Source organism: Sminthopsis crassicaudata, chromosome 1, assembly GCF_048593235.1.
Source record: "Sminthopsis crassicaudata isolate SCR6 chromosome 1, ASM4859323v1, whole genome shotgun sequence".
Classification (NCBI taxonomy): Eukaryota; Metazoa; Chordata; class Mammalia; order Dasyuromorphia; family Dasyuridae; genus Sminthopsis; species Sminthopsis crassicaudata.
Window position 1 is genome coordinate 517,685,018 of NC_133617.1, and position 17,732 is coordinate 517,702,749.

The 17,732-nt window shown below is 35.1% G+C and overlaps 1 protein-coding gene across 1 annotated transcript in view; it reads right to left on the bottom strand.

Annotated features, from left to right (window-relative positions):
• Positions 1 to 15,108: 15,108 nt before the first annotated feature.
• LOC141555149 (protein FAM240B-like) overlaps positions 15,109 to 17,732 on the bottom strand; it is a 46,045-nt gene continuing 43,421 nt past the window's right edge. Inside the window, exon 3 of the mRNA XM_074287796.1 lies at positions 15,109 to 15,802. Within this exon, the coding sequence (XP_074143897.1) occupies positions 15,712 to 15,802 (91 nt within the window). The 3' untranslated portion in view covers positions 15,109 to 15,711. The remainder of the gene's footprint in view (positions 15,803 to 17,732) is intronic.

The following is a 17,732-nucleotide window of genomic DNA, read 5'->3' on the forward strand; positions in this document are numbered from 1 at the left end:
AGTGGAGGTATAACATTGTCAGGCCTACTTTTTAGTGACATCATTTTGGCAATTATATGGATTGGAGTGAGGAGAGATTTGAGGCAAGGAACACCGACTAGAAAAGTGTTTCAATAGTCCAAGAAATAGGTGAGGAAGACATGATGTTAGCTGTGCAAGTGGAGAAAAGGAAGCCTATGCAGTAGATGTTGGGAAGAAATAAATAAGAATTAGCAATACATTAGATATATGGATTAAGTGATAAGGAGATTGAAGTGTGGTCAGGCAGATAGGAAAGAACTAAGTTTCTGAAAAGCTAAAAAAAAAAAGCATCTGTGAGGAAAAGATAGTTAACAATGTCACATATTGCAGAGAAGCTGGGGAGGATGAGTATCAAAAAAAAGGTCAATTTGAAAATTGAGAAACAGATCACTAGTAACTTTGGAGAAGACAATTTTTTTTGTTTTTGTTTTTAATATAATAGTTTTTATTTACCAGATAAATGCATGAATAATTTTATAACATTGACAATTGCCAAATCTTTTGTTCTAATTTTTTCCCTCCTTCTCCCCCCCTCCAGATGACAGGTTGACCAATACATGTTAAATATGTTAAAGTATAAATTAAATACAACATATGTATACATGTCCAAATAGTTGTTTTGTTGTACAAAAAGAATCGGACTTTGAAGTAGTGTACCATTAGCCTGTGAAGGAAATAAAAAACGCAGGCAGATAAAAATAGAGGGATTGGGAATTCTTTGTAGTGGTTCATAGTCATCTCTCAGAGCTCTTTCGCTGGGTGTAGCTGGTTCAGTTCATTACTGCTCTATTGGAACTGATTTGGTTCATCTCATTGTTGAAGATGGCCACGTCCATCAGAACTGATCATCATATAGTATTGTTGTTGAAGTATATAATGATCTCCTGGTCCTGGTCATTTCACTTATCATCAGATCATATAAGTCTCTCCAGGCTTTTCTGAAACCATCCTGTTGGTCATTTCTTACAGAACAATAATATTCCATAATATTCATATATCACAATTTATTCAGCCATTCTCCAATTGATGGGCATCCACTCAGTTTCCAGTTTCTGGCCACCACAAAGAAGGCTGCCACAAACATTCTTGCACATACAGGTTCCTTTCCCTTCTTTAAGATCTCTTTGGGATCTAAGCCCAGTAGTAACACTGCTGGGTCAAAGGGTATGCATAGTTGGATAACTTTTTGAGCATAGTTCCAAATTGCTTGGAGAGGACAATTTTAGCTGAACCTTGTGATAAAAAGCTATATTTCTGAATACTTAGAAGGAAATGAAAAGATAGAAAGTGGAAACTCACAAGTGCAGGTAATTTTTTCAAATTTAGCTGAGGAGAGGAGACATAAGATAATATCTAGCAGAGATCTAATGTGGATTTTATTTTGTTTTACTTTTTTAAGAATGGGGGAAGATGACCTTTTTTTGTAAATAGCTGGAAGGAAATTGTAAGTGGGGAGAGATGAAAACTAGAGCAGGAATAATAACGTGAATGACCTGCTAGAGAATATAGGGGATGGTTTAAAAGTATAAATAGAAGAATTGGCTTTGTCAGGAGAGGGAGAAGGCCACCTACCTCTTTATCAAAGAGCATAAGCCCAGATGAATGTGAGATGAAGAGAAAGAGAAAAGGACTTTTTATGAAATCACTATATCATTTTATAAACATCTTCAAATGAATAAAGAGAGGGAGTGCCATGGGAAACTTAAGAAGAGAAAGTTTGTATTTGATTCTATGGTGAGTTCCAGTCAGAGGCACATGGACAAGACTGAAGAAGGAAGAAGGAAGAAGGTGGGAATAAAGCAGGGTTGCTACAACAATAACAAAAATGCTGCTGTGGATATTTGGGTATAAATAGGACTTTTCTTCCTTTGTTTGATAACATCGGAGCATATGACCAAAACTGAGGCCACTAGACCCAAAGGTCTAAAGAGTTTAATAACTTATCTCCCTTCATTTCAAATTGCTTTAAACTAATTTATAAAGGCACCTAGAGTGCATTAGCATTTCTGTCTTCTAAAAGCTCCTTGATTTGTGGATTCTGAGTTTTCATGTGCATTTCTCACAGGACAAGTGATTTGGAGTGTTTTTAGCATAGAGCTGATGGTTTGACATTTTTCTTTTGAAGATTGTTTTTTCATAGTCATTGACCTTTTACAAAATCTATTAGGGAATGACCATTTGGTCTTTTCTTTCTGCATCAATTCTCTGTAGTTTTTGGAAAGCACACTTTTTTTTCTGAGAATTGGAAGAAAGGTTTTATTCCACTTGATAAGTTCTCTTATTCTAGTTGCAATAAATTTGTTCATATAAAAGCTTTTTCTTTTCATATAATTTAAGTTGCTGATTTTTGATCATCTTTTCCATGATCAAATCTCAAACCAAATCTAGAAAATACCTTCTTCTGTTCTCTATTTTTAAGTGATTATTTATATTTTAGATTATTTAATCATTTGCAATTTATTGTTGTATATGATGTTAAGATGCTTCTAAACAACTTCCAGTTTTCTTAGAAGTTCTCTTATTGTAGGCATGGCTTTAAAGCCATCACCTTCTTGGTTTAGGTTCAATGTTGGGATGAAATGAGACACTCCTAAGTCATTGAACATTTTAAAAGGATGTTTACTTGTTCTAACTTTGTAACTAACAGCAAGGAATGTAACAAGGATACAGTAACATTTACTTTCTATGGATGTGTGGGGAGGAAGCGGGTAAATGTTTTTCTCTACTGGGTTCCATCTGGAATGAGTCTGGTCATCTGGTCAGTCAGTAATAGATATAATAACTTGCATGGTCTCACACACCCACCAAGTCTCGGAAGCCCAGAGTTCACCTCTTGGCCAATTAACTGGCTCAGGGCAGGAAGCTGGGGCCAGTCAGATTTCATGTGGGGAGGAACTACACCAAGGAAGCCTAGGGAAGCAGAGACTGAAGACACTTGTGTGGGGGGCATTATATTTGGGGAGGAAGTTGTATCAGAATAAGAAAAACTGCAAGAGCAATCATACTATTATTTCTACAGAGAATAAAAAGTGAAAAATTTGTGCTAAACCACACAACTCTTTAGTAATGTTATTTCCTCCTTCATACTTGAATAGAATGAAGAAGTAGTACTTTGTAAGACTGCCTGTTCCTTGATAATCTCCCCCATCTTTTGCAGCAGATTGCCCACACTGCCCTCTGAATTCTCTTCCTTATTTTTAGTCTCTTCCTAACACTGCCATTTTTCTTTTCATCCTTAAACCTTCACTTGGTCCAACAATCCCTGCTACTTATCATCCTATATCTCTCCTCCCCTTCTTGGTTAACTTGAAAAAATCTACATTAGGAATCTCAGTTGCTCCTTTTTCTAATGCCTACAAGTATGCCCATTTCTCTCCCATCCAGAGAAAACTCCTATTTTATCTTTCATCTCCACCAGCTAATGTCCTATATCTCTCCTTCCTTTTGTAAACGAACTCCTGGGAAAGGCCACTTATATTAAGTGCTTCACTTTGTCTCCCTCTCCTTGACTCCTTGTAATCTGGCCTTGGGCCTTATCAATCCACTGAAACTGAGTTTGTAATGCTCTCTTAGTTGCCAGATCCAATGACCTTTTCTCAATCCTCATTGTCCTAGACTTCCCTGCCTACTTTAATACTTTTAATCACTCTCTTCCCCTTAATACTCTCTCCTTTTGAGGTTTTCAGGGCATCACTATTTCCTAATTATCTTCCAACCTGTCTGACCCCTTCTTCTCTATCTCCTTTGCTGGATCTTTCTTCAGCTAATACTCTCTAACTATAAATGTCCTTCAGGGTTCTGACTTGGATCCTTTTCTCTTTTTTTTCAATACTACTTCACTTGGTTATTATCAGCTTCCATGGACTTAATTATCATCTCGTCATAATTCTCACACCTACCTTTTGCCCCATTTTCTCCAACTACCTTTCAAACATCTTGACCTAGATGTCTAATAGACATCTTAAACTCAAAATGTTCAAAACAGAACTCATCCTCTTTTCCCCAATTCTCCCTCAAACTCCCATTTCCATATTACAATAGAGGGCAACATTTTCCTCCAAGGCTTTCAACCTATGAGTCATCTTAGATTCTGCACTATCTCTCAATGTCCATATCCAATCTGTTGCCAAAACCTGCTGATTTCACCTTTGCAACATCTCTGTAATACTCCTTTTTCTTCCTTCTGACACTGCTATCAGTCTAGTGCCGATCTTCATTATCTTATACCTTCACTATTGCAATGGCCTGCCAGCCAGTTTGCATTAAAATGATTTTCCTAGAACACAAGTCTGATCATGACCCCTCCTCCCAATACATTCCAATAGTTTCCTATTGCCTCCAGAAACAAAGAGAAAATGCTCTGTTTGACAAAGTCTTTCATAACCCAGTCCTCACCTTACTTTCCAATCTTCTGAACATTTTACTCTTTCACACCTATCTTCCACACTGATCTCCTTCCTGGCTGTTCAGGGAACATTCCATCTCTCAGTCCCACATATTCTCTTTTGCTGTCCCTCATGCCTGAAAGTTTCCTTCGACTGGGAGGACTGAACTCCTAGGATTCCTTTAAGTCCCAAACAAAATCTTACCTTCTATAAGAAGCCTTCCTAACCCCTCTTAATTCTTCCTTCTCTTAATTATTTCCTATTTATTCTGTATATAGCTTGCCTTATATATATTTATTTGTATATTGTCTCTCTCACTAGAACATATGTTTCTTAAAGGCAGGGGCTGTTATTTACCTCTTTTTGTATCCCCAGCATTTAGCATAGTGCCTACCACATAGAAGACATTTAATGAATATTTATGTATTGACTCTAAAACATCTGTAATATGTTTTCTGATCTCATCAGTCAAATAAAATAATCATTTCTTTTTTTTTTTTTTTTAAGTTTTAATCATCCAAGATCTGCCATGTCATCTGCCTAATGAACCCTTCCATCCAAATGAAAAAACAAAAAAATGCAAAACTCATTATAGATAGGTATAGTCAATTAAAAAAAAAACATTTTCACGTAGGCTTTCTCTCCCCCTGCCCAAATTGTCTCATTCTGCATTCTGAGTCCTTCAGGTGAACTCTCTGTCAGAAGTACATAACATGTTTCATCATTAGTACCCTGGAATCCCAATTAGTCATTGCACTGATAAGAGTTCAGCACAATTGTGTTTCATCACATTTATATAACATAACATATTTATTTATTCTTCAATTTATAGCTATTCCCTCAGGTTCCTTCCTTTACCCTTCAAAATGATTTGTAAATGTATTTGTACATCTTTAGAATTTATTTTGCTTATGTCTTCCTTATTTAGCCCTTGTATTCCCCCAGCTTCTCCCTTTGTACTACTATTTCATTATTGAATAAAACCTCTGTATCCAACTCTCTTTGTGTATTCTTCTTCTTTGTGAGAATGAGAGAGTCCATGTCAATTTTCTCCCCTCTCTCCTCTCCTTGTGTATAGTGATATTGGAAATTTCTGGAAATCTTTTATTTTGTTAAATATCTGTGTTTTCCCCTGTGCAGCATTATTCTCAATTTTACAGGGTAAGTATTCTTGGTTATAAGGTCATATGTTTTGTATTTTGGAATGTTGTATCCCTAGCTTTGTTCTCCTTTTTAATAGTGGATGCTAAATCATGCATGATCTTTAGCATGTGTGGCTCTTGGTACTTGAATTCTATCTTTCTAGCTGGTTGTTATTTATATATATATATATATATATATATATATATATATATATATATATATTTTTTTTTTTTTTTTTTTTTTCCCTCTTTGATCTGGAAGCTCAGGATAAGGGGAATTTTCATTTAGGGATTTCTTTTAGGAGGTTATTCTATTTATACTTTGCCCTCAGATTCTCAGTCTTATTTTATATATATACAGTCTTCTTTGAAAATTTCTTGAAATATTATTTCTAGGCTCTTATTTGGGGTCATTGTGTTCCACTAGCCCAATGAGATTTCATTTTTTTCCTTCATCTTTATTCTAGGAGTTGTTTTTTTTTGCCACAAGATAACTTTGTATTGTCTCCCACTTTTAAACCTTTTTGCTTTATTTTAATATTTCTTATTAAAATGGGTATCTTCAAATTTGTAGAGAGTTTGTTGCTTGAGTAACAAGTTGCTCTGCTGCCAACCTCTTAATTCTCTTTCCCATTTTTTTCTTCCACCGTTGTTATTTTTATCTAATTTTCTTTCTCAAATACTTTCATTTCATTTATTAAAATTTTTTCAAACTCTTTTCGAAAACTCTATCTCTTCCAGGAATTCTAATTGAGTTTTTGCTCAAGCTGTGTTTTTCTCTAAAACATTGCTTAGAGTTGAATTGGAATCATTTTCTTCTTCTGTTTTTGTGTCTTGAGATTCCCTGCCAACATAATAGCTTATTGTGTTGGGAATTTTTTTTTGTCTGCCTGTTTTTCCAGACTATTCCCTGACATTAGATTTGATTTTTGGGTAGGGCTCGCAACACTTTAAGAGGAAAGATCTGGGTTAGATCTGTTGTTGCTTTCTTGGAGTTTTCAGTGTTATATTATTCCAGCACATGGGGGGGGGGCAGATCAAGGACCTATCTACTGCTTGCATTTTCTGATATAGGGCAAAGTCTGTTTTTTTTCTTTTTTTTTTTTTTTTCTGCTCCTCTGATCTGAGGTCTTCAAGTTTATGACTTGAGTTTGGGTCTGTTCTCGACTAGACTATTGCTGATTTCTACCTCTATCAGCCAGTTTTAAAAAACAACAACTTCTATTGGTTCAGTAGAAGAATCATTGCTCACCTTTAGTCTGGGATTCCTACCTCAGTTATTCCTCTATAGGCTGACCTAGATGCTGGCTCTGTTAGTCAATAAGCCATTTATTAAATATTAAATATTAAATCACATTTATTAAATGGCAGGCATGGCTAAGTGATGGAGAAAAAATTTTTGCCCTTACTTGGCTCACACTCTACTAAGCAAAACGAACATGAAAATAATAAGTTACTTATTGGATATATATGTTTTTATATAGATAGAAAGTAATGCCAAAGGAAAGTAATAATTGTTGATGGAATAAAAAAAAAGCCTTCTCCTTCTGGTTGAGAGAACCAAAACTCTTCATTCCATTTGGAACTCATCCCAATGGGACAAGAGTTAAATGGTCTCATTTGTTCCACCAACTATAATGTATAATTTAGCTTCCACCCAAGCTAGAGTATTTTGCATTTCCCTACTAGTGTAAAGGCTGCTGAATGGTGGAGAGAATAATGGTAATGATGTTGTTGACTTGTATCAGGAATTTATTTGGTAGGTCACAAATATTTTTTTCAGAGATATGTAGATAGGAGACATTCCAGAGAGAAGAGAAAAAAAGAATCTGAAATAGTGATATGTATGAGAATCCAGTCTAATCATGTTTATGGACTTGCTTGAAATTTTGAGAATAGACCTTTTCTGGGTGAGATTCTTTTATCTATCCTAGTTTAAGATCTTATCCTGTCCCCAATTCAAGGGGAATTTAATATATTTTAATTTGTATAATTTTTCTGACTTCTGTTTGCTCCTTCCCTGGATAAATAGCTTTAATTACTATTTGACATTATTTGGTATGAATGAAAAAAAGAACTGAATGTAATTTGTGATGGTCTTCTATATGAACATTGTTTCATAGGAAGAGACCAAACTAATGTGTGAGCTTGGTGATGTCTTCTTCCCTCAAGAATAATCAAGGAAGCAAGTTTGCTTTTTAATTCAGATCCATACCCTTAAATCAAAGATAACTGAGGGGCAGAATATAGACATAATTTTAGCCCAATTACCCTCTTTAAGACTTTTGATTAAAAAAGCTACCAGCCTTTTTTTTTTTTTTTTTTTTTTTTTTTTTTTTTTTTTTTTTTTTTGGAGTAATTCTGGGCCTATCTGTCCCTCTCACACAGCTAGTATGCTGGGAATATAGAAATGGGCTCTCCATAGGCAGACAAGATTTTAGATCATATTTATCTGTGGAATTGATGAGCTGTGTCTATATTCATTTAAACATCCAACACAATAATCTTACATTTGGCCAATATATCACATATGTAATTTTGGGCAAGTCTTTCAAATTCTCTAGACTGAGCTTCCTGGTGTTTAAAAAAGGAAATCAGACTAATAACCTCTAAAATTCCTCATGGTGCTGTTGGTAACTTTTGAGATCTATTTATTTCACAAATAACCAGAAGTAAGGGAGTCCTTAATTAATTTTCAATTTGAGAACTCAATATTTAACTGAATTTGTTACTAGGAGGGATTTAGATTCAAAGAAGAAAATCATATTGTGCCAAATGAAGAATTTGGAAGACAGAAGAACTGGCATTAAACCTGCCTCTGCTACTTATTATCTGTGGGATTTTGGACAAGTTATTTCACCGTTTTTGAACCTTAGTTTCTTCATCTGTAAGATGGATTGGTTAGACAGGACATCTTCCAAGGTTTTCTCCACTTCTTGGCTCCTGATCCTAAAAATATGCAAAGACTGGATTGGTTTCTAAGGCAGAGTTCTGAAGTGTTCTGACATTAGTTCTAGTAGGTCATAAAAATTGTTAAACTGTGGACTGTCTCCCTGCTGGGGTTGGCAGCCCTTATCTATGTAAGGTGAAGGCCATTTAACATATTTTAAGTAAAATGAAATATATGTCATTTGTCATGGCTGTGCAGTATGTACTTTTGGCAAATAGATCCTGATGGGTTTTAACTCTAGGGAATATTTGCTTTATAGGAGCTGTAAAAATGGTTATTTTCCTATTTCATTTTTTTCAAGCAGTTCTTAGCCATGCATGTTTAATGCAAAAAGGCTGTCACCCATCTAGTTATAGCTACTTGAGAAAGGCAAAAGAGTTGTAAAAGCATAGCAGGTATAGAACATAAATAAAAAGCCCTTATTGCTTAATTAGAAAAATATAGCCCCTAATAAAATATGGGCTGTGATCCAATACAAATAATCCCATTGTAAGCAAGAACAGTCAATGGTAGTTGTAGAATCAAATGACTAAGTGTTTCTTTTAAGAGGTTTTCAATTTTTTTTAGTGTTTAAAAGTATCAAACCAAATCTTATGAACATTTTGTAGAATAAGGAGCAGGTCATACACTTGCTAAACCTTTGATATGATCCAGTATGAATGAAAAAAGAATTGAATGTAATTTTAAAAATATTTATTGAAAAAAAGAGTGGAAATAGTCTGTTCTATAAAGCTAGAGGGATACATGCTTGATTAAAGCATTTGATTTTATTAATAAGTCTAATAAGTGATAGACATGGCTTTTACATTGCTTTCTTCTTTCAGAGTTTTGATTAATTAAATTAAAATTTGACTTAATTTAATATTTGTTATTATGAATTTAACATACATTGATACACACAAATGTTTTCATATAATAAAGAGCGGAATTCTTAGCATTTGCAATAGGTGGTATCCCTAAGTCTTTCCCAGCAGTCAGAATTACTCTCTTTTTTTTTTCAATTCTGAATCTCAGAGAAAAAAATCAATCTCTAGGTCGCAAATTGAACTTAAGAAAATCATAGATAATAGGATTTTATTGAATACCAGGTGATATCATGGATTAATGTCCCCCACTTACCCTCCTATATTGGAATGCTGCCACTTAAGTAGTAAATCTCAAAGAGAATTAAGGACAGTGAGAAACTAAAACCAAGTTGAAATAACCCCAATTGTAGAAGAAAATGGTTGAGCATATATTGGGACATCTTTAGGTGATTCTCTTTCCCTTCAATTATCCAAGTAATTCAGGCAAAACCAAAGTGTTCTGCCTGAATTATTCAGGTAATTGGACTTATTGAGCTATGATTAGAAGAAGAAAAATCAACAAAGAAAAACTTTGATCTTGCTACTTTTGGTGATTGAAGGAATTAAGAACAGTAGAGTAGTAATTTGAGAATAAATAACTCTTGTACTCATATACTCAAAAAAGGAGGGGGTAATGGTAGATATTGCTTAGTAAGGAATTTGATGAGTCATGCAATTAACTGGAGGAAATTACAATGTGTAGATTTTGGTCTGAAATGCAAATCTTATAGAAGAAGATACAATGGTGGCACCTTATAAAGAGGATACAGAGATCTTCTGTGATTGGTTTTCAGTGATTAGAGATTCCTCCAAGAAAACTGGTGATTGAGTCAGGTACAGGGAATCTTGTCAGAAGAATCAGCTTTCCCCTATTGTCCATAAAAATAAGACTGGTACTACCCTTTTCTCTCTTTTTCTTTTTAACTTCCCTTAGACCTCCAGAGCAGTAGCCATAGGTTTTGGAGGGAAGAGATATCTATCTTTTCCAAAGGAACAGAAAAAATGCTCACAAAGTATATATGCTTGCCTAAGTTCTTGAGTCTCAGGATCCTAAACATCTGCCTGTCTGCTTCCTTTTCTGAATTCAAGTCCAGAGTTTTTGAGAATTGACTTTCTGTGCTGTAGATCAGAAAGTAGCCAGGACATTGAGAAGAGTCCTTGCACACACACGGCAGAGGTAGTCATGCGTTTGACCATGGCCTGAAAGGAGAGTAGCTAAGAGTGGACGGTCTCAACTTTAGATGTTGCTTTGTAGTTGTAGTAGAAGCAATATTTATTATTATTGTGATTGGGATCCATGTCATGGCTAGAAATTCTTCTTGCAGGGACTAAGGAATTTGGAAGCTTTCTACCACAAAGATAACTTCCTAGGAAGGAAATAAAATTGTCCTCAAGATTTAATTAGTTCAGAAGCAGTAAATCATTGAATAAGCTTTCTGATTGCCTAAGGCAATTAGGTGGTACAGTAGATAGAATGCTGAACCTGGAGTCAGAAATACCAGGGTTCAAATCTGCCCTCAGACAGTAGTTGTGTGACCCTAGGCAAGTCACTTAATCCTATTTGCCTCAGTTTCCTCATCTGTAAAATGAGCTGGAGAAAGAAATGGTAAATCACTCCAATATTTCTGTCAAGAAAACTCCAAATGAGGTCATAAAGAGTGAGTCATGACTGAAATGTCTGAATAACAAAAACAACAAAAGATATAAAAAGCTTATAACAAGAATAGATCGAGGTCCTTAGACATAAGAGACTGCTGTTCAAGTCAACACAACCCTCTGATTAGGCATAACAGTCCAGCAGATGCCAGAGAGGGGAGTTATGAACAATGCTGTATCTATGTCGATTATCCTTCTCATGCTATTGTTGAGCAAATTTTCTTATTTGCTCAATTGTATATAACACATATGAGCAACTCATTATTTTATTCCAGTCCTGAATCAGATAATTCCATGTCAAAGCTGGCCTAGAATATTTAATCCCAAATTTAAGAATTCCCCAAAAGACTAGCATTCCTAAATGCAATCAATTGGGAACCAATCTGCTAAAGTGTGAATATTTTCTCCACATGGTAATTCTTAGAGAAAGAAGTACATCAATTGAAAATCATAAATTTAAGGCCTGAAATTATGATATGGAGAGAGGGGAAAGAATACTAGAAATCTGGATCTTGCTAATCTCACTATTGCAAATTACTCAATCAGTGCATGTCCCATGTGAAAGGAAATAATTTGATTACCAGCAACCCAATTATAGGTGCCTTTTGAGGGAAGTATAATGTTTGAATACTTTATATTTCTGTATTTGTCTACAAGTTTCCTTGAACTCTATCTTTGCATCTTATGCATTTTTTATAATGGGTGAAATAAAGACTGAACCATATCTCATACACAGTCAAACTGTAATTCACTGTGTGACAGTTGGAAGCTCTATTATGCACATCTGGAAAGCTGTAGACACAAGTTTTACCTGATCTTTATGTTGGAGATTTCCAAAGAGTAAAATTTCAATATGGGGCAATAAACCAAAGAGAAAACTTGACCTCTTATAGATCAAACTAAATAACTTCCAGTTAGAGTCTCTGAAGGACCCACAGCCATAATTTACAAACAATAAAAACATTTTCTAGGATATAGATAGATTGTAATATACTTATTCTAATAGGGATTCAGAAGCGATTTTTTTTTTTCAGAAAAAGGAACATTAAATTTTCCTGCTTTGTCTCTTTTTCCCAGACCCTATGTAAAACGTGTATACTAGAATTTGGTGAAGTATCCAATGCTAGCAGTTCTCCCTGTCATGTTTTTTTTAAAGTCTCCCACATTCCTCAAATGACTTGGAAGTTTTTACACACATACATATACACCCACACACAAAATGACTGATGAATGTGTGTCTTCTTTCTATTGATGTTCATACTTGAGAGGGGGAAGGGGAAACAAGTCTTTGCTTCTGAGTTCTATAATCTTTTGGAGTGTCTGAGAATCTTTCCACTCCATCTCAGAGTTCTCAAAGTACTTTAGTTTCTGGTGGATGAATTGAAATGTGGAACTTATGGAAATCCAGATGTCCTCAGAGACTTATGTGTCTTGGACTCTAAATGTTATTTTACACATATTCTAGAGTCCTCTGGGACTTTTGGGATACGAGAGATAGACATGTTAGGTCTAGGAAATATTACTATGAGATTTATTTACAATCCAGTGCTTAAAATCAGCATAGGATGCTAGAGTTGGAAGCAATATTGGAGACTATTTCATCTAATATTCACTTTTGGAAAATGGAATCTATGGGGTAGTTAGCCCTGAAGTCAGGAGGACCTGAGTTCAAATGTGGCCTCAGACACTTAACATTTCCTAGCTGGGTGACTCTGGGCAAGTCACTTAACCCCAATTGTCTCAGGAAAAAACAAGAGAGAAAACAGAATCTATGATTTTCATTGCCTTGTCACTATACATATATAGTGAAATAGCTAGGATGACAGCCAAGAGCTCCTGGCTCATAGAGGGAATTTCTTTTTTATTACAGCCTGCTGATGGGCTTTCAACTTTTTGATCATACCCTTCTTTTATTTCTATGCATTTTTGTCTATACAAATTTTACATTCTCTATATACTATAAATTCTAAACAAATGCAAAATTTCTATACAATTAGGAAAATTGTCACTCAGCAAAGTTCTAACTAACCAAAATGAATGGGGATCTAGGACATATCATGAAATGAAGTGTTTTCACTCAAATGATGACATGATACATAGATTTTATTAAAGATTACTCTAGTTCCCAGGACTGCTTCTAAGGAATTTTGTACAGGGAGGTCAGTTAGTTGTTGTTGTTGTTTTTCTGCTGGAAAAAATCAGCAATTTTTTGTTGACAGCATATGCCCAATAAAAGTAGGAATTTGTATTCTCCCTGCTTCCCATAACTTTATTTGTATTTTAATCAAACAGGACTTTAGGATCAAGACCTATCTTTGTTTTCAGCCTCCACAAAACTCCTATGGGGTTATTAGGGACTTTTTGAGGGAATAGGTTTGGGGGAAAGAACAACAAAATCAGGAATTGGACAGGTTATAAGAAATTTTCTAATGCCACGTCAGAGAGTTATTTGGGATCATGAACTTCAAATCAATGCCAACAAGGGATGATCAAAATATTTCTACCTCTTCAATACCCTATTCTATGGAAACCATAGGAACCATTGCTGTATCTTTAAAAGAGGATAAAATCTTGGGAGAGTAACATTTAGCCACTTTCTAGTGACTGCTAACTGTAATAGCTGAAGAAAGACTAGATGAAGTACAGAGAGAAATGATTAAGAGAACTTCTTTCCTAAAAGATTGACAGTGTTAACTGTCATCTTTGAGAAAATCAAGAGATATTTCCTAAGAGAATTGAGTTAAATTTTAGGCAGAAGAATTCTTGAGAACCTTTGGTTAGTCTTCTTGAGAGATCTGAATGGTGAAACTTTGTTTTCAGAGTTGAGAAGTTAATACTTTCTATTAATAACTAGAGGAAACTAGCTATGATCTTTCTCACTTGATTCATTGCTGAAATATTTAAATATTATGGTTTGTTGCACTGTTAGTACACCATATTCTCAGGATAAGCTTGGGTTGGGTGGATAAAGAAGAGAGAGAGGAGAAGGAAAAATTTATGAAAGAGATTTATCTGGTTTATTTTATGAGATGTGATGGGAACTCAGTGAATTAAATAATTTATGATAGAAATTGTGTGTTTTTATTAGTTTATGAGGAAATATCAGAACTCTCCTTGAATGCCTTAGAGCATGGTATAAAAATTAAGAAGGTAAGAAAGGTTATGGATGAGGACTTATTATAGTTTTGGTTAGTAATTTGAACTATAATTGTCCACCTGACAAGAAGCTACAGAGGAGTATAGAAGTCTCTAAAACTCTTTTTCAAAAGAATAGATGGTATTAGCCTGAGAAATTTTACTAGTTCTGTGGCCAGGTGAGATAGCTTAAAGTCTTGCTTGTACACTATAATACTCTAAGATTGATTTTGTAAGAAAGATTTTCTAAAACACTGTGACCCTTAGTGGGTGGGCTCAGAGAGCAGCAGATAATACTAAAGAAATGAACTCTATCAGTTGGTAGCAGACTAACTTAGAGACCACAAGAACAACAGAAATAACCAAAGGAGAGAATGGGATGAATAAGGGAAATACAGTTCCCAATAGAGACAACAAACTGTCCTGTGGAAATATGAAACAAAGCATTGAGTAGTAGACAGCATATTACTAGATGATACTCGCAATTCTAGCATCAGAGGTATGTTCTTTTTAGTTAAGATATTTGTAGCTATAAGGATGCCATAGATTCCAGAATTTCTAATGTATTTGCTGTCCACAAATGTGACCTGATCACATTGGTTCTTTGTGTGTGTTTTCCATATCTATCTATCTATCTATCTATCTATCTATCTATCTATCTATCTATCTATCTATTCCCTGATTATTTATGTTCTTTGTATACACATGCCATATTCCCCACTGGTGAGTGTTTGAGTGAATTTTGCCCAACTATACATGGTTCATATGATTTTTTTGTATCACTTTATTTATTATTATGTTCAATTATTTAAAAAAATCCCAATGCGGCTTAAGACTGCTAGTAAAAGTATTCATATGGGAAGGAGGTCTTGTAAACCATGATTTTGTGTAAGTTCTGACTCACAGTGACTCATCTGCTTTAGTTTTTCTAGGGACACATTGTGAAAGAATGCCTTCAACCATTTTAATATATTTTTTGTAGAAGTAGAGCCAAAAAACATAAAGAGAAAGGAAAATTAGAGTGATTCATTTTCCAGTTACATTTTTAATGAATTTGTAATAGTCTGTGCTACCAAACAAACAAACAAACAAACAAAAAAAAAACAACAAAAAGAAAGGAGAAAGAAAGAAAAAAAAGATAATTTCAAGAATCTAATTGTCTAGGAGAAAGGAAAAAACAGAATTATCATCTATTGTTAGGGACATTACCATTAAGACTGGCACTTAGGTGTTCTTGAAATGTAAAGGATTTCAATTTCAAAATGAGGGGATAATTACATGGAAATGAATTCTTGTGCCTAGATGTTTGAAACTTTTATATGGTGCTAATCTAGAGCACTGCCTACATTAGTTAAGTCTGGAGCTCTTTGATATATTTGAGGTTATGTATACACAGAATATTGGGTTGGTTAATAGCTTCCATTAACACTAGAAGAGGTTCATATTCTAATCCCTTCACAAATGGGAAAACAAACAGTACTCATTCCATTTAGTTAATCAAAGCAATTCAAGCATTTGCACTGAATTCTCAAAGATAAATGACTTCAGTTCATTATTCTCTCAAATGTAAGGAGTTTTCAGTTGGCACTGGTGGGCTTTTCATTCTCATCAGGATTGTCCAGCATCTTTAACCTTTTTTCCAACATCTGCTTCCATTCATCTCTGAGCCTAAGAAGACACAAATTATACAGATAGTCAGTGCATTTATCTTGGTGTCTCAGAGTCAAGAAAAGTCCTCTTGGACCATGCATGGTTTTATATTGGTGCCCATATATTGATTTAGATATCATGATATAAAATTTTTGGGATCTTTTATTCTTTTTTTTCCCCTTTTTCCCTGAGGCTGGGGTTAAGTGACTTGCCCAGGGTCACACAGCTAGGAAGTATTAAGTGTCTGAGACCACATTTGAACTCGGGTCCTCCTGAATTCCAGGCTGGTGTTCTATCCACTGCACCACCTAGCTGCCCCTGGATCTTTTATTCTTAATGTGCTTTTAAATATTTATGATCTTAGTGGACAAAGAACTAAAGGTGTAATGCCGGAGAAACTGAGGCAAGATAGAGATTAGAAAGTATTTAATAATTTATTTAAAAGGGAGAGATTTACTGGGACCAAATGCATCCATGGTTTGGTCCCAGGACTGAATGAGACTAAAGTCTCCAAGAATCCAGCAAACAATGTGAGTTCTCAATGACCTATATACACATAGCTCACACTCAGGGGGTAGAGTGAGGCAGGGGTGGAGTAAGGGTTCTGAGAGTGGGAACGGGACTTTGATAATCCAGTTCTGATAGGGTGGGGGGAGGCTTGGGGGATATCTGATAATTGGGATTACAGATGGGGAGAGGCACGCTACATTCTGATGATGCCTTATTTGGATCATCATGATTAGGAGGGAGGGGAGGTTGAACAGACCAATTATAAACTGAAGCAGAACACTTAGGGAAACTGAGGTAGGACTGAGTCAGGATAATTAGGGAAACTGAGTCTGGACATTAAAAGAGAATTGTGGCACAACAAAGGAACAGAAGGGAAGAATGATGATCAGGAAAAATATTGTTGAAAAAATATCATTTGAAGAACCTTCTCCAGGAAAAAAATAAAATCTGTTTTTATCCAAATTCAAAGTGGTAAAAATAAAACTAAAGTTTGCTCATTTTTACAGGGCAGGCAAGCAATGGCTTAGTTTTCATTTCTTATAGGTTTTTGTCAAATACCTTTTTATCTAACAATTCTGAAACTGTTAGAAGCCTGTCTGTGCACTCATCCTTGACAATATCATTAGTATCTGACACTCAGTTACCTTCTAAATGTATGGAATTTAAGTGGAAGGAGATATAAAGGGTTAGAAAAATGATTTCTCACTATAACAATTCTGTAATTTGGTTCCTGAGAAAAGTTCCCAATGGGTCAGATTGAGGAGGTAGCTTTCTATTATAAAGAGAGCAAGGCCCTCTTAATTCAAAACTGAATTGATCTTTGGAAAGAGGAAGGAAGATATTGTGCTGACCTTCAGATCTTATAAAACTTGAAATGGAGAATAAAATATATTGTCCCTAATACTCACAAGGAAGTATCCAGCAATAGAAATATATGAAAAAGTGAGCTGACTTGGTTAGATGGCTGTCTTTCTAGAGAGAAGAGAAGCTACTAGTAATGTTCTTGTTCCTATTCTACTCTTCTTCCTTCTTCTTGTTTGTCCCCATTCTTCTTTCCCTTTCTCCCTCTTCTCTTCTCTTCTCTTCTCTTCTCTTCTCTTCTCTTCTCTTCTCTTCTCTTCTCTTCTCTTCTCTTCTCTTCTCTTCTCTTCTCTTCTCTTCTCTTCTCTCTCTCTCTCTCTTTCTCTCTCTCTCTCTCTCTCTCTCTCTCTCTCTCTCTCTCTCTCTCTCTCTTGTTATAAAGTCTATAGACACCATGTCAAGGTAGATCTAGAAAATGTACTAAATTTATTTCCAACTTATTTTGAGAAATAATTATGTGCCCCTTTGGGAGATTATATGATGATTAACTGTGATCGAGTTGGTTCTTCTCAACAATACAGTGATTCAGTGATTCAGAGCCATTCCAGTGGACTTGGGATGGAAAATGCCAATCGCA